The following is a 25,872-nucleotide window of genomic DNA, read 5'->3' as shown; positions in this document are numbered from 1 at the left end:
ACGCCTTTTTTAAACAAGTAAAAGCTTTTAAAAAAATCATAAGGTATTACTCATGTATTTTATGACAGAATTATAACATGAAACATATCTTGAGCTTGTTTTCACCACAGACCTTTTTTTCAGCCATTTAACCAAAAAATGTATTGATTCGGGATGATGAAACCAGTAAAATGCTAACTCTTTTATGGGTTTTCGCCTACAATAATAAATCATCAATGCAACACTCTACAGATCCCCAAGTCCTAAGCAATGAAACGATTCGGCTTGTAACTGTAGTTATGACTAATATATCTAAACTATTATATTTTGTTCTTTTAGGGTCACAATGGCTCCTGCCTTCCGCTTGACTATGAAGCCCAAAGCCACAGATAATATGACCCACCTGATGGTGGACTTCAGTAAGGAGAGACAGCTTCTGCAGGGCCTCAAGTTCCTCCCTGGTAAGCTAATTATTAATTTAGCTGCTTGTATTACAGGATCAACTCATCTTGAGTTTGAACCTACAACCTTTGAGTTACCAACCCAGCATCTGTGCCTATGTTACTAAACCTGTGATAGAAGAATCTACTCTAACCTGTTCTGTGAATATGAAGATTATAATCCTTATCATCACAGAAATTTTCCTCACCCAAAGTATATTAACATTCATTCAAAGGAATGTTAATGGTATGTTTACTGAAACATCTAAAATATGCCATTTTACACGGATCTAGCATAATCTTACACATCAGATGTTTTCCCCAACAGTTCCCCAAACATTCACTTAAGACATTACAGATTTAAACAGCCTTTTATGCGCAATTCATTTGTGAGTCAGCCTAGGTGCAAGAAGTGAGCAGCAGAGAAAAAGATACTCCACTTAGCAACAAACTTGTCTACATCTTGGATGGCCTGAGGGTGGATACATTTTCATAATTTAATTTTTACTTTAATTAAAATGCATTTGTGGCAGAGGACTACAATAAGCATGAGTTTTGTCATTTTCAGTGTTAGTTTTAGAATGGTTTTATCAAATGATTCAGTATTCTACCTTATATTTGCATGTGTTATGATGAGCTCTACTGATTTGTGGTTCATTGCATGGAGTGACTGCACTGAACTGACTGCTTGTTTCATCTGCTGTTATCGTGTGTGTAATCATGCGTTAGGATGACTCTCTGCACTTTTGTGAGTCACTCTGGCTTTCGGGTCTACAAATGCACCAAATCCAGACATATACAAATTTGAAAAAAAAAAAATAGCACTGAAAAATAAGACGCCTCTCAGCTCTATCAACCCAGCACAAGAAGAGGATATAGTCGACTAAGTGTTTCAGATATCAACATTTCTCTAACTATTATCTCTCTGTCTAATCACTGATGTGCCTAAGTCTAATCTAGACTCTATTCTATGTTTTAAGTATCTCTCTGCTTCTATGCCATATGACACCATCATAAGACAAAATTCATGAATATTAATTTGCTGACACTGAGGTAATCTTCCAAGACTTTGCTAGCTTAACATTTGCACAGATATTTTTTCATGTTAATATTAAAAGTCATTTGGAGATTGAGTCTGTATAGAGAGAGCTCATTTTCTGAAATGTTAAAACTTAAGATATGATAAGTTTAGATAAAAATGCACACAAACCATTTTAACAGATAAAATTTTATATTTCTAAATAAAATGGTACTGGCATTCCTGGCTCCTTGTATTTTGCTCTGATACTTGGTGAGCTGACATTTTTTAGCTGGATAGGTTGAGCAGAGTTAATTTAGAAACATAAAACTCAAATCTGTCCCTAGCCAACCTGAGAAACATGGAGAGAGGATCAGAGTTACTGTGTAGCGTAGCTGCATTAGAAGAAGAGAAGAGTTGTGTTATTTTTGACTGGATGTTATCTTTGGACAGGGACCTTTAACAGGATATTTAAGATACGAGACAATCTCATATGCATGACATGATTTCAGAGTATATTTGTACTCTCCATATCTGTACTCTCTGTGCTCTGTATCTGAGTATATAATCTCTGTATATAATCAGACTGCTTTTTGATTACTTTTAGGTTTTTAAAGGGTACTTCAAGTAAATTTGTCTAAAAGGTCCAATTAATGTAATAATTCAAATAGTAATTGAAAAGTGTTCATCAAGAATTGATTATATATGCAGAGCCATGATGTTGAGAAAACAAAACATTGAAAAACATTTCTTAGGGGCCTATTATTGTTAATGAATTGTAAAAGGTTTATGAATTCAATTGATTATAAGTTTATTTGAGTTATACAAATCTCTGTCCATTCCTGTCTGTAAATATTCTAAAACAGCTTAATGTAGCATTTAGATCCCTTTTTTAAAAAGACAATTTAATTCAATGAAGCTGTAACATGCATTGAAGCACAGAACTGGCCATATTTGTCGATACACTTTGTTGTAGTAAGTATCAAGGAGAATACATGCTGTTGTTAAAAATGACAGAATAAATGACGATAAGATGTTACCTTTCTGTAATGCCTGTAAACCTGCAGTGCAAAAGTAAATGTAGAAAAATGCTACTTTCACACATAAAAATTACTACTACACTTTGAGCACTGCATAAAACACTGCATATTAAATGGTGAAAATAGGTCACAAAACATTAAAAGCTGTTTGGGTGCATACATCTTACATGTACAAACAACCTAAGTGGACCTCAAAGACATAAACATGTATGACAGTATATTACTAAGTGAACAAAAACTTTTATGATATGACTCCTTCAAGGTAATATATATGAAACAAAATCTTACATGCCCTGTTCTGATTTTCTGCACATAGTGCCAAGAGCTCCAGAGATAGTGCTCGGGGACTGTCTGGTCATAGATAATGAGGTGACCATAACCTGGAGAATACTGGAAGACAGCAAAATCGACCATTACATCTTAGAGTACAGAAAAACCAACCATGAGGGTCTGCCGCGTGTGAAGGACGAGCAGTGCTGGGAAGTGCTGGACAACATCAAGACCAGTGAATACACTCTACAAGGTGCTGACAGCAAGGTTCTGCTCAAAATATCTGTCATTTCCCACTTTTATGCATTAAAAAAACTGATTGCTGTCTTCATTTGACAGGGTTAAGATTTGACACCAAGTTCATGAACTTTCGGGTAAGAGCATGTAACAAAGCAGCGGCTGGGGATTATTCGGATCCAGTCACCTTGGAAACTAGAGGTATTAAAGCATATACAGGTGCTGGTCATATAATTAGAATATCAGCAAAAAGTTGATTTATTTCACTAATTCATTCATTACACACAGACTGAAATATTTTAAATGTTTATTTCTTTAAATTATTGATGATTATAACTGACAACCTATGAAAATCCCAAATTTGGTATCTCAGAAAATTAGAATATTACTTAAGACAAATACAAAGAAAGGATTTTTAGAAATTTTGGCCAACTGAAAAGTATGAACATGAAAAGTACGAGCATGTACAGAACTCAATACTTAGTTGGGGCTCCTTTTGCCTGAATTACTGCAGCAATGAGGCGTGGCATGGAGTCGATCAGTCTTTGGCACTGCTCGGGTGTTATGAGAGCCCAGGTTGCTCTGATAGTGGCCTTCAGCTCTTTTGCATACATTTTCTATGGGGTTAAGGTCAGGCAAGTTTGCTGGCCAATTAAGAACAGGGATACCATGGTCCTTTCCTGTTGGAAAATGAAATCTGCATCTCTATAAAGTTGGTCAGCAGCAGGAAACATGAAGTGCTCTAAAACTTATTGGTATACGGCTGCGTTGACCTTGGACCCCTGAAAACACAGTGGACCAACACCAGCAGATGACATGGCACCCCAAAAACCATCACTGACTGTGGAAACTTTACACTGGACCTCAAGCAACATGGATTGTGTGCCTCTCCTTTCTTCCTCCAGACTCTGGGACCCTGATTTCCAAAGGAAATGCAAAATTTACTTTCTTCAGAGATCATAACTTTGGACCACTCAGCAGCAGTCCAGTCCTTTTTGTCTTGAGACGCTTCTGATGCTGTCTGTTGTTCAAGAGTGGCTTGACACAAGGAATGTGACAACTGAAACCCATGTCTTCATACGTCTGTGCGTAGTGCTTCTTGAACCACTGACTCCAGCTGCAGTCAGCAGTCTTCCCCATGATTGTGTAGCCTACAGATCTAGACTGAGAGACCATTTAAAGGCATTTGCAGGTGTTTTGAGTAAATTAGCAGATTAGAGTGTGGAACCAGGTGTCTTCAATATTGAACCTTTCCACAATATTCAAATTTTCTGAGATACTGAATTTGGGACTTTCCTTAGTTGTCAGTTATAATATATATTCAAATGTTTGGGGTCAGAAAGATTTTTAATAGAAAGTAATACTTTTATACATTAAGGATGCATTAAGTTGATAAAGTAAAGACATTTATTATGTTACAAAAGATTTCTGTTTGAAATAAATGCTGTCCTTTTGAAATTTACATTCATTGAAGAATCCTGCAAAAACATATTTATAACTGTTTCTATGAGAATAAGAATAATATCAGCATATTAGAATGATTTCTGAAAGATCATGTGACAAAAGGTTCTTCAAGCAGTGCCATAGAAGAACCATTTTTGGTTTCACAAAGAACCGTTTAGTCAAAGATTCTTTAAAGAACCATCTCTTTCTTACATTTTGTAATCTGAAACACCTTGTTTCACTACAAAGAACCTTTTGTGAAATAGAAAAGTTCTACAGATGTTAAAGGTTCTTTATGGAACCAATTTGACAAAAAGGTTCTTATATGGCACTGTGAAGCACCTTTAATAGTGTACATTACAATAGAACAGTTATTTTAAATTGAATAGTGTTTCACAGCCATACCAGCCCCAAAAATATATTATTGAACTGTCCTGTTCTGTGATATTGATGCTCGTGCCTCTCTGTGTTAGCGTTTAACTTCGGCTTTGACTCCACGTCATCTCATCTGAATCTGAAGGTGGAGGACAGGAGCGTGGAATGGGATCCTCAGGGAGGAAAAGGAGTAGACAGTAAAGTCAAAGGGAAGGAGAACAAGGGCAGGTAAGAAATTTGAGAAACACATCATCTTTCTTCCACTGAGTCAGCCATGGATGAGATGAAACATACACGTTCTTGTACTCTCTGATGAGACTTCTGCTTCATCACACTGAAACCTGGTTTGTGTTGGGAGGTTTTCAGGTTTGGCTGCTAGTACTTTGGCTGATAGTAATTTATTAATCAACACATCAGTTAGTGTAAGGCCCTATCTGGAATGTTACGTGATACAGTGTTGTTATTGTTAAAGGGATAGTTCACCCAAATTCTATCATTAATTAGTCACCTTCATGTCGTTCCAAACCTGTAAGACCTTCATTCGTCTTTGGAACACAAATTAAAATATTTTTGATGAAATCCAAGAGCTTTCTGACCCAACTGACATGTTCAAGGCCCAAAAAGGTATTAAGGGCATTGTTAAAATAGTCCATGTGACATCAGTTTTTCAACCATAATGTTATGAAGCTACAAGAAAACAAAAATAATGACTTAATTCAGCAGTTTCTTATTTCTTTTTTTTTTCTATTTAAAATGAGTCTAAAATATAAGTTTCATACTCTACTTTTTAATATTATAATGTCTAAATTCACTTTTAGCATTTGAAATGACTGATTTTGGTTTACAATGTTTTCAGTTATTTCAACAATTTCAACAAAGTAGTGTAGAATTGGCAATAGCATAGAAATAATTAGTTTTTTAACATCAGTGCATCCCTAATAACTCCCTGCTCTTGTTTTTCCTTTTCTACCAATCAGCAGTGCACATTTCACCAATCTGAAGAATATGTCAAGGTGACCGTGTGTCTCTTAGCAGTGGTCTTTAGCTCTTTCTTACAGCAATAATCCAAGCGCTGCTGCTGGCTTACCTAGAGTCCTTTAGACCAGCTCCTCTACGGGCATCGTGTTCACAAAGACAGATCTGAGCAAAGCGTTTCATAAAAAAGGATTACAGATCACTGGATAACTTTCATCTACATTTGATCTTTCAGGAATTTCATATATTAGTTACAAGCTTACAAATTATGACTTATTTATCATTTTAAAGAAATGCATCTTCAATTTTTAATCTTACTTGTGATCCTTATTTATGAAATGTCTTCTTCTGAGGGGTTTCTAAATTGAGTGCTCTTATGGGTTTTGCATGTGCTGGCTGTGACTGTTACTGAAAATAGATTCAATAGAATTATATTATATAGAACCATTAGTTCTGACCAAAAACTCAACCTGTACTTGACATCTTTGCTATCACCTCACACTTTACAACTTGGCTACTTCTTACTGTGTTTAAAAGAAATGTTATCGAATGATGACCTAAATATTAGTTTTGCAACATTTAGTCAAAACGTAATTCTAAATACAAAGTTGTTTTTCCATGCTCACATCCTTATGACTGCGGTGAGTAAGCTTTCGTCTAAAATCACCGCTCTCATGCTTTTCTCATCAGTCATTCCATTACGGCAAACAAAGTGCACTGAACATCATAAATTTTGCATGTAATTACACTGGTAATACATTGTAACTAAACCATCTGGTATGCCAAGAACCTTGTGATAATGCTCCATCATTTACAATGTGTGGGTCGTCCCTCACCAGCCAGCTGTTCATATGCTAATATGTGGGATCTTACATATGGCTAATGGAGGAGGGGAGATCATGAGCCCTGCACAAAGAGTTCAGTCGTCCCTTATTCAGAATCATTTTGTGTTAAATAATAATACACTTATTTGTGCACTTTGTTGAATTCTACATTTGAGATACACAATCAATAGTTTTCTGGTAAAGTGATCTATACTAGCCATCCGAAGTCTGCACACCCATTAGATTATTAAGATATATAGGAGTTTTTTTTTGTTGTTGTTGCAATAAATGTATTGAGTAGCATTGCATCATTTGTGCTGCTGTGGCTAACATGTTATGTACTGCTTTTTCCATTAATTTCTCCATTAGATTTTTCATAGTTCTTTTGCACCACCATTGGCTGTAGGCATCGCAAATAGGGACATGCTGTGTTTGATAACTAACTGACAATGACTCTCTTCTCTTCCTCTTCATCTTGCTCTTTGTGTGTTGTTGGACTTTGAGATAGTGTTTGCGCATGTTCTGATGATTGGACTCTGTCCTGAACCCAAGTGTGTGTGTGTAGTGACTGTCAGTTTCTCTCTGATGGTTTCAGAAGTGGAACTCCATCTCCTAAAAGAACATCAGTGACGCGCTCACCCGCCCCGAGAGGAGCCAGGGATCGCTTCACTGGAGAATCCTACACAGTACTGGGTACCAAAACAGCCTTAGAAATCCAAAAGTGTCCATGCTATTCAAAAGACTGGAATCATTTTGGAAGTGTCTTTGTTTTTGAAGGAAACTGATGATTCTTTTCATCAATTTTGGGAAAGCTATCCCTTTCTCTTGAAAGTCGGGGTTTAAAAGGCAATTGATATTCAGTAATAACATCAATTTGATGGTACTGAAAACAGATGCGAACAAAACTTGAATGGATTTTAGTTGAACAATGACACTATTGTACTCTGTAGAGCTGCTTTGTAGTTGAAATCGAAGATGATTCATAATTTATGAGTGATACTGTTTTGAAACAACATTGAACTAATTTCAGCTGAATAATGACAATTGTCTTCTGTAGAACTGCTTTACAGGCAGAATCAGATTTGTTTCTTAATATATTAACTTTGTAACACTGACACTGTTATTGAATTAAACTGAATCAACATTGACTCTAAATTGTCAAGTCAAGCCATGTTTTTATATAGCACTTAAAGATTAAACAATAAAGATAGTTTCAAAACAGTGTCACAAATGAGCAAGAATTTTGCGAAGTTCTTCATTGATGAAACAAATACAATTTCAGTTCTAAAAAGACAAATGTGTCCTTATTCAACTAAAGTAAATTCTTGTTCAATTCAGATTAGTTCATTAAATTATGAAATTCGATTCATTCGGATATAAGCAGCTCTACAGAAGACAATGGTGTCATTATTCAGTTTTTAATAACTGAGCTGAATCATGACAATGATTGTCTTCAGTAGAGCTGCTGTGTAGTTCAAATTGACATTGTTTCATCATTAATGGACATTTTGAAATGTTGAGAGTTTTGAAACAACACTGAACTGAATGGGGCTCAATAATGAAACTCTTGTCTTCTATAGAGCTACTTTACAAACCAAGTTGAATTTATTCGATAATTAATGGTAACAGGGCTCTCAAGTCTCACGCATTTACTGTGAGACACACGCCGTGAGACAGTCTCACATCACACCTTGTATTTCTCATGCTGAGAAATAAGGGATAACTTGTCCTGCTATAATTAATGGACGAATAACGGAGGAAAGCTTCCTGCCGAGTTCATAGCTGTCTCGATTTATATGATACCTACCAGCAAATTAGAAATTAGAATGTCATTGTTTACGTGAAAATTATGTGATCCCGCTGCAAGCACATACTAAGCAAAATGGATATGCACGCACATGGAGTGTAATTGGGGTGAGCAAGACTATAAATGCTGTAGCAGGTAACCCTTTTTTTTTACTTTTTAATTTTAATATTCCTGGGGGAAATCACTTGCCTGCGACTAAAGATAGTGATATCTGATGTTGTGGAATATAGCCAAATTCTTGCTAAATTATTATTGATGCAGTCAAAAACTCTCCAGCTGCTTTGCAACCAGAAACTAAGGAAAGTATAATAGAAATGTTATAACAATTGGTAAATATGATAAAAGGCAGACAAATTCATCCAAATAAAATAAATTGTTTTATATATTTATTTTAAAAACGTAAAAAATACAAATAAATTTGGCCCCAAATGAACCAACTGAACATCAGTGCTCAATGTACATACGATTGACAGAACTTGCCCTGAGCATGTATATCATGCTGTGTGTGTGTGTGTGTGTGTGTGAGAGAGAAAGAGTGTTGTAAGTCTGTTGTGTTTGTTGCACATTTTGATGCCTGATGACAGGGGAAGGGGGCTCCCACTTAAAGCACTGTGGCTTCCCAACTCAAATGCAGATGCAGTGAGAGTGTTCTCCATGGTGGGTTTGAACAAAACTAAAACTAGGAACATTAAAGTGCCCCTATTATGGGTTATGAAAGATTTATATTTTGGTTTTGGAAGTCACCAACTAGTTGACATGCATGCAAGGTCAAAAAACACTTTCATTCATTGTCTTATGCATTTATTTTTTCCTTACTTGCTCAGTGACTCCCAAACAATTCTCTCAATGATAAATTTTTCCAAACCCCTCCTTTGCAAGACGCTAATCCACGGTGATTGGTCCGATTGGTCTCGCTTTCAGATTGAGCAGTATTCAGTACACAGAGCCGTAGTTCACTGACAATTAGGCAATATCACAGTCATAATCGCAGATGAATGACATTTGATTTCGAACTTGATTACGCCTAGCTGGTTAGACAACTTCTTACCAATAAATACTACACATCCACACAACAGTGGTTGCTGGAATAATGTCACTTTATTGTAATTATAATAATCTGAAGACCGTTTTAATTAAACTTGTGTGTTTGTATGCATGTTTAGGTGACACCAGTATAGAGTCTGGCCAGCATTACTGGGAAGTGAAGCCTCAGAAAGACTGTAAGTCCTACAGTGTTGGTTTGGCCTACAGAAACCTTGGGAAATTTGACCAGTTGGGGAAGACCAACACCACCTGGTGTATCCACGTCAACAACTGGCTGCAGAACTCATTTGCAGCTAAACACAACAACAAGGCAAAGAATCTGGATGTCCCGGTACCAGACAGCATAGGAGTCTACTGTGACTTTGATCGAGGTAATGGAAAAAAAATGGCCTATATCACTTTTTTAATTATTGTTTGATCAACCCTATAAAGCCTTCTGTATCGTATTTGATGGCATATTTCTAAGGCATCTAAATGATTTTCCTGTAAACCTTTTGTACACAATCTAGTACATGCCTTCTGTCGTCTGATTAAAAGTTTGTCATTTTTGGCAAGTAAAAGGCCTTTTCGTATAATCGTAAAAATGTCCAAATGTTATCCATGTCTTCTGTGTTATTATGGGTAGCTTAAGGGTTGTGTGTTCATGTCCTGCTCCATTTTGTCCGACTGCCGTAGTCTATAGGGAACTTTATAGCCCACCCTCAGGTTTCACATGTGCAATCAGATAACTACAGATTGAGTTTCCACCATTTCCATTCATGCTTTTCTTGTGAGCTGCTTCATGCACTACTTGAATAACTGCAGCAAGTAAATGTGACTGCAGCTATTTATTAATAGCTTACTTTTTTGTTTTTCCAGGCCAACTTTCCTTCTATAATGCTGAAAACAAACAATTGCTTCATACTTTTAAAGTGAGGTTCACCCAACCTGTTGTGCCAGCTTTCATGGTGAGTTAAAGTACAAACATTTTATTTACACATGCAAATATAGGTTATTCTAATGCAAACAATGCCCCATTTTTCATTTATAAAAAAGATGATGTAATAGAATCAGGCAACAGGGAAAAAATGGAAAACACTGAAAGTGAGTGTTGATTGTTTACAAATAATAGTATAAGCTTGAAATAGTCATGTGCTGAAGTATTAACACCCCTTCTTCTCAAAGCTAATGATTTTTTTTTTAAAATAATGATGCATTTTGCATTGACAGATCATGTTCTCGTTACAGTATAATTATAAAATTAAGTAATGACGTCATTATTGCTATAGGATTAGGGTTTGGTTTAGAGTTAGTCAATTATACATAATTTACTCTAAGTACATTTAACATGTATAACAAAACACTGTAGAGTAAAATAAAGTGTTACTGCAGCTGCTTTATGACTAGAGTACTGGTTGTGTGGTACTTGGTAATTGCCAGACATAATACATCTTTGATTGTGTTTGATTGTTGCTAATGTTTCTTTGTCAAAAGGTTTAAGAGCCTTCTTCACAGCACTAAATACCTGAACAAACTGAATCATAATTGAAGGGTTTCATTGTTATACTTAAATTTGGTTTTGGCTCCCAAAAGGCATGATGTCTATATGAAGGATCAATTAAATTACTCACTCAACAGGATTAAATGACAAATGAATAAATTATTAAAAGTTATAAATGAATAAGTGACAAGAAATGTAAAGAAAATAAAACACATGGACTGCACTTCAGAAACCTTAATCCTTCAGTGGTTGAAGTTTTCATGCTGTTAACCAGAAATAAGCATTAAATTTTTTAAAAAAATAAGTGAATATGGAAAAAGAAATGCACTTAAATTTCAACAATATTTTATTTCATTATAAAATGTATTTAATTTAAAAAGACATACCTTTTTCCACATTTCCCGTCTGCTCTAACTTGTCTAAAAATCTTGTTTATACTGTACACTTCGCATTGTGCATTGTTGTATCTTATGATAAATCGCTTGTAATATTTCTCATTGGTGTGTTGCTTTGGATAAAAATAGACTTCCCCATCGACTTCAGTGAAACTGCTTACACATTTGTGTCTGTGCACGTCTCGAAATGCAAGTTCTGCCTGACAAAATATATCAACATCAACCAGTGTTACAGTTAAAATAAAATATACTATATAGCAGATCTCAAATGCTTGATTTTAATTTTTTTTTATCACAAAATCTGCCAGCTCATTATATTAAGTTGGATATAAGCATATTTAAACATTTATGCAGTATACTCATGTAAAGCAAATCTCAACTGCTTTAATTATTGTTTTGTTGCCAAATGTAAGCTACATTATTGCACAGCTCATGTCAAAGTTGTTATATGATCTGTATCTATACTCTCGCCCGGCTGAAAAAGTTGTTGGATTCTTGTTGTTCATTTCAACAAAGAAACACGCTGTTATCTTAAACCAATTGTACTCTTTGTGGTTAAAGATCTAGGCCTATGTACTAATAGTGATCATTTCTAACTCCATAAGGGGTGTTCTATAAATTATAAATTATATTAAACGAATAGTTCACACAAAAATGGAAATTTGCTGTAAATGGACTCTTCCTCAGACCACCCAAGGTGAAGATGAGTTTGTTTTTACCTGGGAACAGATTTGAATAAAGGCAGTACCAATGGATCCTCTGCAGTGAATGGGTGCCGTCAGATTGAGAGCTGATAAAAGCATCACACACCACTCAAGTACATAATTCAAGGATTTGTGAAAAGCTGTGTGTTTATAAGTCCACCAAGGTGTTTTTAACTTTAAACCATTGCTTTCAACTAAAATATGAGCCCATAATCCATGATAATGGACTGGAGTGATGTGGATTACTTGTGGATTATAGTGATATATTTATCAGCTGTTTGGACTCACATTCTGACGGCACCCATTCACTGCAGAGGATCCTTTGGTGAGAAAATGATGGAATATGCTACATTTCTGATGAAGAAACAAACTCACCTACATCTTGGATGGCTAAATGGTTGATTAGATTTTCAGCATGTTTTCAATTTCGAGGTGAACTATCTCTTTAAAAGGGTCTGCTAAACGAAGACTGGCTGAGGGTCCTGAATGCCTGTGTTTTTGTATTTCAGGTGTGGTGTGGCGGTCTGACTCTGTCTACGGGCCTGCAGATACCCAGTGCAGTAAGAAGCTTCCAGAAGACAGAAAATGGTCTGGGAGGATCGAACAGCAGTATATCTCAGCAGGATCCCTCAGTAGCCTGTGATATCTGCTTCTACGATAAACTGCCTTCAGTAGATAGCTCCCTAATGCCGTGACCTGATTTCTCAAAATACCTGAAAAACAAATCAGATAACCATTCTGAAAACCGATGGCCGAGGCATGTAGACTTCCAGAACAAAGAGATCCTCGCCGCAGCTTTGACTGGCAGAATTTGGAGAGATGTTTCCCTTCACGTTCCTATGAAGAGAGGCCTCGTTCTCTTTCATCAGGAGATGTTTGCATCAGGAAAGCTAGTCGCTTTATCAGGGAATAGTTGAGTGCACTTTCTTTACTGATTTTAGTTTGAATGATGACATGCTTCTTTGAGTTGTTAGTCCTTCACTAGTTGATCCTCATATTGTTTTAGTTTCGTTCCTTGTAGTGTGTTAAATCCTTTTTATGGTATTTTATTTTTTACATTAACTGTACTCTTACTGATATTGAACTCTGTAGATCATCCTTCAGCTGTTGATTTTGAAACTGGAAAACTTTGCACAAGTGTAAAAATGATAAAAGCTGCTTAATATGTCCTTTCATTGTCATAAACCGTTATTATAACTGGATAAATTTGGATGTAGACGGTACATTTTTGTTGTGTAAATGTCATCCTGCTTTGTTTTTTTTTAGGTCTCTTTTTTTGGAATAAATTAAGAGTTTGTCATGAATTTGTGCAGAAACTAATAATCAAACCTCTGTCTGTTTCTATGTAACAATCCTTAATGAGCTTAAATCCAAACATTAAAGCTCACCAAAGACTTCTGTTTGACTCAATGTTGACTTTTCTGCCTCTGGCACCATCTGGTGTTGTAATCCCCAAACAACATAAATGTGGATCATAGCATAGGCAGATTAATATATACCACACCCTTATGGTTACAAAGTAACTATGAATGTGCCAGTTTGTTTTTAAAGGGATACTCCTCCCCAAAATGAAATTTTTGTCATGAATCACTTACCCCCATGTTGTTCCAAACCCGTAAAAGGTTAGTTCGTTTTCGGAACACAATTTAAGATATTTTGAATGAAAACTGGGACGCTTGTAACTGTCCCATATAGACTGCCAAGCAAATTACACTGTAAAAATCTGAAGAAGATGTATTTATCCCAAGGATGAAACGCCAGAGCTCTTACTATGTAAGAATATACCGACCACAGCGGCTCTCTCGTTGGACAACGACATGGATCATATGTGCCTTATAAACCAATAACATTATTTGAATATCTTTCGGCGTTTTACGACTGTCAATCACTTTTTCCGGATACCATAGAAATGAATGAGAAGTGCCGTAAACAGAGCACTACTTGTCGTAAAATTGTCCGTGTTTTTTCCGTTGTAAACTCCTAATGTTGTTTCCTGAAAAATAAGTATTTAATGACAAACACTAAACATAAACACAGAAGTTCTCATTTAATTAAGTCTCTCCTCAGCTGACATGCATTAAAAACAGTCTTTTTTGTAAAAATAAACCTGGCACACCTCGCTCGCCCTAACGCTATTAAGACTATTTTCGCAACGCGTTTTAGAGATGTCCCTCCTGGCGCACGGTCTCAGTGTGCTGTAAATCTGAGGCGAAAACACAGACGGAATAAAGAACTGTATAAATGATTGTGATTAAGCAGATATTCAGCGTTTCCTGCTCCTGGTAAGTTTATAAGAAGCTATTAAAATATCATATATTCTGATATCACGTTATGCAGATGTGTGTATTTTTGTTTTCCTCATTCCTCTGCTCTCAGCTGTGTCTTTATGAGCACAGATATGTCAAATGTCAGCAGCAGGACTAATGGCTAGAATAAACAGGACATTTGTGTTGAGTCTCCTCATCGCTGCCAGCTCCATATTCCTCCTCTTCCAGCTCTTCAACTACAGACAGTATTCATCACAGGTGACTGGACAAAACCCCTACAAAACGTCAAACATGTTACTTTACTTTCCTAAAAAATGTTGATATTTTTGGTCAAAGATTATAGCCTAACATAAATAAATATTTCAGTATAATTTTCATTGTGACTTTTTTCATGAAGAATATTGCCATTATTCTTAATGGCAGTTTCCTTTACTGTATTGCAGTGATTACTGTGTTTAATAAAAATATTGTAATACTACACACACACACACACACAGTCACAGCCTGTGCTTAATTTATTAATAAAATGAAAGTCATCATAAATTATTTCTGTCACTGCAGAATGGACTTAACGCATTGAGTAGTAAAGGATATCTGTCCGGAAAAGAGGCGCATTGGGTGAGTGAAATTTTTATATGAATTATAAAAAGTTTAGTCTATGGCTCTAAATCTGTCGTTAAGGTTAATGTTGTAGCTGCTGCTCACCAGCGAGAGAAAGAAGAGGAATACAACAACCTACTTCATCCTTATAATAATAAAGTGCCATTTTATAGCGCTTTTCCAAAGCTCAAAGCACTTTATAATCAACAATAAACATAAAACGCATAAAAGAACAAGACAAATTCAGTAAACAGTTCAGAATACACACCATTCTCCACAAACAGTCGTGGGATCTCAGTCAAATATATAGTCTGAAGTAAGAATATACATATGTCCGCCCTAGCAGTCTAAACAGAATAAACATTTGAGTAAAAATGATAGAAGTCCCTCATACATGCTGTGAGTACAGCAAGCAGCCCACATCGAGAGCCCTTATAACACACCAGTCACATTCTCTTTCTGGAATGTAAATGTTTTTCTCCACCCTCTGTCAGTTAAGCTTTTAATATTAGTCTGACTAAAATCTGCCTAGCTTCATCATACCAGCCTTTTACCTTGTAGAATGCACTCTGAACTTCATAACTATGTCGACTGTTCAATCCTGCCTTCTGAAGCCAGAAAACTCAGCACACTTTTAGCTAACAATTTCAAACATTACAGTCAATAAGCCAACAGAATGTTTTATGAGACTGTCATTTGCTAATATTTTGTCTCGCTTTCTCTGTTTTTTGTTTTGTTTTGTTTCATAATCTAGCATTTGCTGAAGAGGTTCCTGGGGCTGGTCCATAAGTTTAAATTGCCTGTGTTTCTGGTAGACACCGCGTCTCTGAACCTCCTGTCCCAGGATGCAGTTCTCTACAGGGACAGTCAGCTGAAAGAGCCCCACTGCAGTTTCCTCTGCACACACAGGGACTTCACAACCTTTGCACTTTTCGGAAACCTCTGGAAATATGATGTGAGGAAATCAATAGAATTATTGTGGAAGCAGCAAAAAATGGCCTCTTTTAAGCATTTAAGGAAGATTTGACTTCGATCTTCACCTTTTTTTTCACATAGTTCATTCTAACAATAGTTTAACGCAAGAATAATACTTCTCTATATTTCTGCAGGCCGCCTTATTGGATGCAGCAGCGGAGCGAGGTCTGGAGCTGCTGGAGGTTCATGGGAAAGACCCCAGACTAATCAGCATGGATGATCTGACAGCAAAAGAAATACCACTGCACTTCCTGTTCCGCTTTAACAGCCGTCTGGTTCATGTGGTCGTTCTGTACGAGCGCAGTGGGAAGTACCTCTGGCACGGCCCTCTCAGGCTGAGAAGCAGTATGGACAGAACATTCGCCCCTTTCGGAAAACTGGAATTTGGCAGTCATGCTGGGGCCTATGACAGGTGACGCCATGATTATTGCATGTTCACAGAAATGTCAAGTGAAGGAAATGTCTGAAATCTAAAACATCACAATAATCCACAAGCAATCGACACGACTCCAGCTCTTTTGAAGCCAAAGGATGCGTGTAAGAAACAAATTCATCAAGACTACTTTATCTTCAAACCATTGCTAAGAGTCCTTTGTCTGTAATATTTTGTTATCAAGTAATTCCATCTGAATCGGGAGAGAAATATGCATAGATCAAGCACTGTTTACAAGCCAAAACGGGACAACAGGGATGGACTTTTCACTATAGAAAGCCTATTTTGGCCAGAAGTGACAATTTAAAGTTTAATCGCTTTGATGAATTTGTTTTACAAACACATTACTCGATGAACTGGAGTTGTGTGGATTATTGTGATGTTTTTATCAGCTGTTTGGACTCTAATTCTGACGGCACCCATTCACTGCAGAGCATCCATTGGTGAGCAAGTGATGCAATGCTACATTTCTCCACAGTTTCCACAATTAAAAAAAGAAAAGAAAAGCTAATTCTAGTGGGGAAAAAAATTTAGGTTTGACATGCATTGTTTAATTTCATGACTTTCTCTCAGGCCAGAGCTCATTCTAACCACTCTTGATGGACTTGACGTAAGAATCCCCAAAAACTACTCCCGTTTCCTCCATGAGCATTCCAGCAGTCGCTTTCTGGAGTGTCACTGCAAAGAAGCCAAGGCCTTTTACCAGGTACTGTTGACTGATGGGAAATAAAAGCAAGAATTTTAGATGTTTGAATATCTTAATTGGACTGTTTTATCTGGTGTAAGCTTTGAATATATTTGGGGCTCTGAGTCAAAATAATTTTGTGCAGCTGTATCCAGAAGACACCTCTCCAGAGGCTGTGGACTTTAGGATGAGGGCTAAAAGTCTGCTTCATCTCGCTTCTAAAGTCCTCTCTGTGCTTGGAGTTCCCTTCTGGCTCAGCAGTGGAACCTGTCTTGGTAAGAGGCTCTGAACATATGTAGTGTTGGGAAAAATTACTTTAAAATGTAATGCATTACAATAAAGCGTTACTCCCTAAAAAAGTAACTAATTACAGTTACTTTTTATGTAAAACAAAGCTTTCAGTTGTGTTGCAATTCTGATTAAGACATAGGAGAAGAAAGTTCATCACACTTCAGCAATGATAAAAAAAATGAAACAAATGTTATGTTTATATAAAGTCATTTTTGCTTATTAGTATGGTTGAATTGGATTCTCAGATGGTCAGTAACAAAGCATTGGTTTATTAAATGGGTTTAAATACTTAGAGGATATTTATGTTGACATATTTAATTATTGTAGGTTTGCGTCATATTCTGAGTTTGCATTTCACAGTTTTTATAATATTTGAGAAATAATCTGTTTTTGGGCAAGTGAGGTGAGTAAATGCATGTTGAAATTTACTTGCATCAATCGATTCATGACCCTGGAGCACGGAACCAGTCTTATGTCGCTGGGGTATATTTGTAGCAATAGCCAACAACACATTTTATGGGTCAAAATTATAGATTTTTCTTTTATGCCAAAAATCATTAGGATATTAAGTAAAGATCATGTTCCATAAAGATATTTTGTACATTTCCTACTGTAAATTGATAAAAAACATGATTTTTGATTAGTAATATGCATTGCTAAGAACTTAATTTGGACAAATTTAAAGGCGATTTTCTCAATATTTAAATTTTTTTTTGCACCCTCAGATTTCAGATTTTCAAATAGTTGTTGTATCTTGGCCAAATATTGTCCTATCCTAACAAATCATACATCAACATTAATGGAAAGCTTATTTATTCAACTTACATAGAACGTATACATTCAATTAAAAAAGATGCCTTATGACTGGTTTTGTTGTCCAGGGTCACATATGTCAAACTCGCAGTACGATGGATCAAAGACTATAGATCTTTGTAAGCTTAAATTTTATAGCATGATAATGGAATGATATTGATGTATTATAAGGCATTTCTGTTTCCATTTTCTTTTCTGTGTATTTATCTTTCAAAGGAAAACTCAAAGTCCATTTGCAATTGCATTTCCAATGTCTTGCAAGCTATGCCCTGTCAATTTGGAATTGCAATAGAAAGTCACCCATTTGCTGTTTCACTTTCTCTGCGTTCAACCCCAATGTCAGGTTGGTACAGGCAGTGTAACATAATTCCTTACAGTAAAGACGTCGATCTGGGCATATGGATAAAAGATTACAGGCATGACATCACTCAGGCGTTTCAGAAGGCTGGTCTCCCACTGAAACACAAGTTTGGGAAGGTAAAGGGTGTTTTATTATCTATCTATCTATCTATATATATATATATACACATACATATACATACATACGTACATACAGTTGAAATCAGAATTATTCAACCCCCTTGACCTGCAAGACATTTTGCTGCGGAGAACAACATTTTATGAAATCAATTCAACAGAGGCATCAGTAAAGTATTAGAGAAAGTTTAATACACTTTTGAGTGATTGTGAGAATGGAACATTGATGAATCATGATAAAATTCAAATTGGCTCTAAACATTCGTGTTCAAAATTATTCATACACAAAATATATTGTGCAGAATCTTTTATTCTTTAAAATCACCAATAAGCGCTGTCTGTAAGTGTTTAGAAGCTTCTGTCACCTCTCTGCTACAGTCTTGGCCCATTCCTCGCCTGAAAAAGCTTCCAGATCACTGATAATCTTTAGTTTTCACATTGTCACTGCTTTCTTCAAATTCAACCAGATATTTGCAATGAGAATTAAGCCTGGAGACTGAACAGGTCACTCAAGTGCATTCTATGACTGATCCCTGAACCAAGCAGAAGTAGATTTGGATGTGTACTTTGGGATGACTGGCCTGCAGGAAAGTCCATTGATCATCAGCTTCAGTCTTTGCACCAAAGGCATCACAATTCTTGTCAAAATGGCCTGATACTTCAAAGAATCCATGATGTCCTTCGTATTTCCACTTCCTTCTACGGTAAAGAAACCCCATAACAGGACTGATCCACCTCCAAGTTTGATGATGGAGATGGTGTTCTTCTGCTTATGAGCTTTGAGCTTTGCCTGTTTTGCAGCAGACATACCGCTGATCCATGGGTCCAAAAAGTTCCAGTTTGAAAACATTCTTGCAGAGCTCCACAGGTCTACACAAATGAATTTTATCGAGTTCAAGTTGGCCTTTTGTTCTTCTTGATCAAAAGTAGTACTCATCAAGATGTCTCAACATGAAGGCCATACTTGTCTAGTGTTCTTCTTACACACTGCATTGAAATGGTTTTCCTCCTTTCATCGGGTCATCTTGCAAGTCTTTGGCTGTACATTGCAGGTTTTTCTCAGTTGCTCTGATTAAACATTTTATGATACTATGCTTTTTCTTCAACACCCTCAGAGGTTTTCTGGTAAAACACACTAAGAAATAAGGCTGAGAGCTGTGTCTCTAGGAGCTTTCAGTGTCTTGGAAATCTTCATATAGCCTTAGCCTTTCTAAAGTAATACAATATTTCTTCTCTTTAGCTTTTGTGAGATCTCTGTTGACATTTTTGCTACTCAACTTCAGCACATGCATGGGCTAACTGTATGTATGTGTAACAGATCAAGCTAATTCTGTTTTTAATAGAGTTTCTAAAGGCTTAATTGTGTTTTGAGACTGTTTTATTCCCCACCATGCAAATAAGTGATTTAAAAACAGCAATGTTGAATAGGGGTTGAATAATTATGACATAGCAGTATTATTAAAAAAATCTTATAACTCAAAAATATTACATTTATATATTGACAATATCACTTTTAATATGCCAGTGAACTGTTATAAATGAAATTTTTATTTTATCCTGGATCTTCAGAAAAGCTTGTATTTGTAAAGTACTGCAGTCTCTGAAGGGTTGAGTAATTTTGATCGCAACTATATATATATATAATATTTTTTTTTACACAAAACTGTAACTATAAAGTAAACACTGTTGCTGTACTATAAATTGGTCAGTAAAAAGTCTATGAATGGGTTGTACTAATAAAGATTTTAAACCTAATTTAAATCAAGGTTTTTCTAATTATGTTACACTAGACTGGACACTGTACTGTAAACCTAGATCAATTTAATCATAAACTATTTATATAGTAACTATTAACCAACCTAAACTATTCATGACAGAATATATATAAATATATTGTAAAGTTACGTTGTCTGTATAAATACTTTGTGTTTCTTGAATTAATCAATTCTTTCACATGTAAGGTATTTATATTTAAGATATTTATAGAGCTGATTTCCAGTTTTGAAGATAACAAGATCAGTCATATGATGACGGATCATATTATGGAAGAGGATTAGGGTTAAAAAAAAATAAAACCATCTCAAGATTAAAGTAATGATAATGTGAGATTAAACTCATTAAATTTAAAAAAAATTTTTTAAATAAAATGTTCTCGTAATTTAATTATTCTCAACATTTAATTTTGACTATTTTCTTGAAACAACGACTTTATTCTCAAAATTAAATAATTTAATTCTCAACATTTAAAAAAAAAAAAAATTCTTTAAATTTAATGAGTTTAGTCTCGCATTATAGTAACTTTAATCTCAAAATGTTTTTTTTTTATTATTATTGCTTGACCCTAATCCTTTTTTCATAGATTTTTTACAATTAAAGGGATAGTTACCTAAAAATAAGAAATTCTGCCATTAATTACTCACCCTCATGTGGATACAAACCCGTAAGACATTGGTCTCAAACTCAATTCCTGGAGGGACACAGCTCTGTACAGTTTAGCTCCAACCCTAATCAAACACACCTGATCCAGCTAATCTAGGCCTTCAGGATTGCTAGAAACTTCCAAGCAGGTGTGATATGGAGCTTGTTGGAGCTAAACTCTGCAGAGCTGTGGCCCTCCAGGAATTGAGTTTGAGACCTGGCCGTAAGACCTTAGTTCATCTTCGGGACAAAAATTAAGATATTTTTTGCTGAAATCTGAGAGCTTTCTGACCCTCCATAGACAGCAGGGGTTCTACCAAGATCAAGGACCAGAAATATAGCAAGGACATCGTTAAAATAATCCATGTGACATCAGGGTTCAACTGTACAAGAATACTGTTTGTGTCCATAGAAAAAACTTTCAGAAACAACTCTTCTTCTCTGCATCCCGTCTGTTGCGGCTCTGCACGTAAATAACGTATGCTGATACTATTTAACCGGTCTCCTTGCTGCATTTCTGTGCCTTGATCGTGGTAGTACCCTTACTGTCAATGGAGGGTCAGGAAGCTCTTGGATTTCATTAATATCTCAATTTGTGTTCTGAAGATGAATAAAGGTCTCATGGGTTTGGAACGAGATGAGGGTGAGTAATTAATGACAGCATTTTTATTTTTGGGTGAACTATCCCTTTAAGCACATTTTCCCTCTAAATTCTCTTCACTCTGATGCAAAAACAATGTTCTTATTACTAAAATAATATAAGTCTTCCTGTCTTTACATTTTTAATGAGCATACACTCAGTTCAGTTTACATACTGTACATTAAATTGTCAATATATACTTACAAATTTATGCTAGATGATATGGCTTTTTAATGTTACAGTAATGACGAGTAATTAATTATAATATGTTCCTGCCTAGGCTGCGTTTATTGTCAAAGTTACATCACAATGGAAAAACATGATGACTAAAGTAGGATTTGATACATTTTTTTTTAAGGATAAATCAAGGCCAAGACATATTTTCACCCTTCTTTTATTTACATTTCAGGTTGAGGATAGTTTGGAGCTCTCCTTTCAGGGAAATGATGTGAAACTGGACATTTTCTTTTTTTATGATGAAGGTGACATTGTCTGGAATGGAGGCACACAGGCAAAGAGTGGCAAAAAATTCAAGTGAGTAATAGAAAGTATTCTATTATCAGTTGAACATTTGTTTTAAACAAGTTTTGGACAAGAACCTGCTCGGGTCTTGGGTCAGACCTGAGGTTTTTCAGATCCAAGTAGACCCATGAAGACCTCTACGATTCACTCCAAGGGTTTGTGTTTTTTTTTTCTGGAATTTTGTGAAAATCTTCAATGTTTTCTGATTGCTTGTTGGTAATTTTGAATAACAAAATGCCTTTTCTAACTTTAAGGCCATTTGTCCGATTCTCACAACATTTTTCAGGGAATCATTTGTCTTTGTCTCATAACAAAATTTTCAGATGAATTTTGATTTGTTGAATTGTTTTAAGTAAATGACATTGACAGTGGGAAGAATAAGTTTGTGAACCTGTTGCAGAACATTGTTGTTAGAACTCAGTGGGTGGCACTAGTTAATACTCAGGGTATTTCTTTGTTTTTAATATATCTTCTTTTATTTGTATTGTTTCGTGACAGATATGTGTTCCCACGATTCAGTTTGTGTTGGACTGAGTTGATGGAGCTAAAGGTCAGAGTTCCCTGTGAAACCGGGGACTACGTGATGGCCAACTATGGACCCAACTGGAATGTTCCTGTGAAAACCTGGGACTGGAAGACCTCTCCGTTCAACGTACACGAGAATGGTGTGTGGCCTGTGAGGGAATGGGATGATGTCATTCAAGTTTACTGAAGCATCATGGGAGTTAAAGTATCTTGTTATACTCCAGTTAATATGGGTCATTGCAGTTACCCTAAGCTACTACAAAGTCGAAAGTTAGCCCCTGTGAAAATGTTTCAGTGTTCCTTTAAAGTCTGTAGACATGCCTTTGTAACACTAAGAGAACAATGAAAATCTAATGTGGTGAAGAGATTTGTTTTATTCATGGAAATCATCGGTCTCTAAATCGATTTCTGGAGGGCCACAGCTCTGCACAGTTTAGCTCCAATCCTAATAAAACACCTGATCCAGCTGATTAAGGTCTTTATGATCATTTAGAAACTTCCAAGCAGGTGTGAGTTGGGAGCCGCAGAGCTGTGGCCCTCCAGGAATCAAGTTTGAGACCACTGATGTAAATAATCTGTCCTATCAAAGAAGGTAGTTTCCAATTTGATTCGAGAATGTGTAAATAAATTGCTGCTGTGCATTGTCCTGAGTACTGATATGTATTTTGTTTTTATTGAATAATAAACTCCAGTGTGTACTATTTAAGCTCTTCTTTCTTATGAAAAAATTTAAGTGCTGATGTATTAATTGTATACATTTAAATTAGGGGTGGCACGGTTCAACTTTTTCACGGTTCGGTTTGTTTCACGGTTTTAGAGTCACGGTTTTCGGTACAGTTCGGTATGTCCTGTGTTTATGGAAAAACTATACTTTCTAATAAAAAAAGAAGAATAATATTCTATCCAACTACAAGCAACAGCACAAATAAATATAATAGAGTAAAGATACAAACAATAAACAGTGATTTTCAGGTTGTTTTTTTAAGCAGGTCTAGCATAAGTTTTTAAGTACAGAAATTGAATAAAGTAATCAAATATAAAACAGCATTGCATATTGGACTATAAATTAAAGATTATTCTTTATTAAAGTTATAAACGTTTTTTAATCAAGAGCAGTGAGTGATTTGTTGTTGTTGTTTGACTAATATAGAGACTGTTACTTTAAGCGAATGCATAGATCCAGTAGCATACGTTCAGCTGGATATGTCTGCTGTAGGATAATTACCAAGACGGTCATTTTTACATATTTTTTGTGTGAATTTGTCCATTTAAACAATACTTCAGAGAGAGCTTATATTTGCGCGCGTTCTGAGGCGCGGGGTTTGCGAGCATGCACAAATCTCACTGCGCGCGCGAGCTCGCTTCCTCTGGCTCTTAAATGTTTAAACTGACAAAGCTTAAATGAGTTTAGTTTAAACCTGTTTTTATACAGTCTATGGTTTAAACCCATATTAACGTGTGCTGTTCAGGTCTCATCTGTGCGCGCCCGCTATCAGCACCCGGATGATGACGGAATAAATGACAGCTAATATTTCAGCACATTGATCAAAAGTGAATTGTTAGTCCAGGTTTTCTTTTCCTCATCGCTATTGTTGTAATGTCTGGGAATCCAGAATGCGCATCCATCAACAGAAACATACATAAGTTGAACCCAGTTTGTTTTACGTGCTATTTATTAGAGATGTTCCGATACCCTTTTTCTCTTCCCGATACCGATTCCGATACCTGGGCTCAGGGTATCGGCCGATACCGAGTACTGATCCGATACCTGGGTGTGTATCTGTATATACAGCTGTATATACTACTAGCCCTGTGTAAATTTCTAGAATTATTTTATGGTGTGCTCCAGACTTATCCCTTGATAAAACATGAACAAATACATGGTTAACTACTGTATTTATTACAGTATTTTTATTATCTGACATGAATTTGACAGTAATATTATTTAATTTCTTAAGCGAAAAAGAACTTCAAATGCAGCCAAAAATCTAACACCGCAAACTAAAAAAGGTATTTTAGTATTTTAGTTTTACAATATTGGTGTATAAAAAACTGCAACAAATAAGTCTAGGAATATAAAAAATTCTATATTAATCAGATAATCTCTTTACAACAAAACAAGTAAAAAACAAGCAACCGTCTAGGCATAGTTATTATTATTAATAGAGACGTATTATTACTACATAGAGACGTAGCTAAATCTACTGTAGGCTACAACAGTCGCTTAATATATTGTCAATTTACTCGCAATGAAGATCTTTGAGTGTCTGTGTTTATGATATGACAGTTTTCTCAAATGAAACGTTAAATTCTCATGAAGTGACGGTTTATGCGTTCATGTCCTCATATAGTGACACACGGCAGAAGCCACAAAACAGCGAGCTCCCGTGCATCTGCGCCCGTCTCCCACAGAGATGTAGACTTTGCAGGAGTAATATTTAAATAGTATTTTGCAGTTTAATATTCACAGACACTAGTATATATATTCGGCTACAGTCTGGAGCCCTGCGCTTAGACTAACACGGAAGCGACTGAACGCAGCTGCGGGTAACGAATATACTCAAACCTACTACCGGTTCTACAGAGACGCTGGTATCATCACATTTTAAAATTTTCAGCATCGTCTTGGTCCCTAGTCGCCGTTTTACTGTCTGGTTGGTCCAGTCTGAAATACTGCTAAACAGCGGACATACTGCTAACCACTGATCTATAATATAGAAGCGGCTTCACTGTCTGTTGGTAGTTTAGAACGCGATGAGCGATCCAGTCATATATAGATCAGTGCTGCTAACGCATTTTCATTTCTTCTTCGCTGCTCTACACAGGGGTTGCTTGTGGCATTACAGCACAACGTCCTGTGTTTGCAATGCATTCTGAGCAGCGAAGAAGAACCGTGCAGCGGTTAGGCAAAGCTAGCGTTCATAACTAGGTCTTGAAAATGGTATCGGATCGGTATATGGGTTCATGTACTCGCCGATGCCAGAATTTGTTGTGGTATCGGAGATATTTCCGATACTAGTATCGGAATCGGAACAACTCTACTATTTATAACAATCCAGCAAACCATACAGATGCTGTCAGATTTAAAAGTTGAACCGCGGTCCCAGCGCGTGCCGAACCGTGTGCCGTGTGGGGTGAACCGAACGGTTCGGATTTTTTTTCAGCGAACCGTGCCACCCCTAATTTAAATGATGG

General features: G+C 36.1%; 2 protein-coding genes across 7 annotated transcripts in view; both read left to right on the top strand.

Annotated features, from left to right (window-relative positions):
* The window catches only part of fsd1l (fibronectin type III and SPRY domain containing 1-like), a 36,844-nt gene extending 23,415 nt beyond the window's left edge, over window positions 1-13,429 (top strand). The window contains exons 6-14 of one of the 6 annotated variants that reach the window (XM_059549661.1): window positions 319-440; window positions 2,794-3,000; window positions 3,087-3,185; window positions 4,901-5,030; window positions 5,783-5,815; window positions 7,200-7,294; window positions 9,572-9,823; window positions 10,311-10,399; window positions 12,541-13,429. In XM_059549661.1, coding sequence (XP_059405644.1) covers window positions 319-440; window positions 2,794-3,000; window positions 3,087-3,185; window positions 4,901-5,030; window positions 5,783-5,815; window positions 7,200-7,294; window positions 9,572-9,823; window positions 10,311-10,399; window positions 12,541-12,726 — 1,213 coding nt within the window. In that variant the 3' untranslated portion in view covers window positions 12,727-13,429. Of the gene's footprint in view, window positions 1-318; window positions 441-2,793; window positions 3,001-3,086; window positions 3,186-4,900; window positions 5,031-5,779; window positions 5,816-7,196; window positions 7,295-9,571; window positions 9,824-10,310; window positions 10,400-12,540 lie in introns of all 6 variants that reach the window. The other 5 variants (XM_059549658.1, XM_059549659.1, XM_059549657.1 and 2 more) reach the window with 5 other exon arrangements.
* Window positions 13,430-14,169: 740 nt separating this feature from the next.
* fktn (fukutin) lies at window positions 14,170-23,378 on the top strand. Its single transcript, XM_059549656.1, has 10 exons — window positions 14,170-14,313; window positions 14,408-14,556; window positions 14,860-14,916; window positions 15,653-15,853; window positions 16,008-16,285; window positions 16,880-17,012; window positions 17,137-17,266; window positions 18,439-18,572; window positions 22,040-22,164; window positions 22,651-23,378. The coding sequence occupies exons 2-10, from the start codon at window positions 14,437-14,439 to the stop codon at window positions 22,862-22,864; spliced, it is 1,392 nt and encodes a 463-aa protein (XP_059405639.1). The 5' UTR covers window positions 14,170-14,313; window positions 14,408-14,436; the 3' UTR covers window positions 22,865-23,378.
* The last annotated feature ends 2,494 nt before the right edge of the window (window positions 23,379-25,872 follow it).

This window comes from Carassius carassius, chromosome 5, assembly GCF_963082965.1.
Source record: "Carassius carassius chromosome 5, fCarCar2.1, whole genome shotgun sequence".
In the NCBI taxonomy this organism is placed as follows: Eukaryota; Metazoa; Chordata; class Actinopteri; order Cypriniformes; family Cyprinidae; genus Carassius; species Carassius carassius.
Note: the sequence above shows the minus strand (reverse complement) of the source record. Positions and strands in the feature narration are given on the sequence as shown.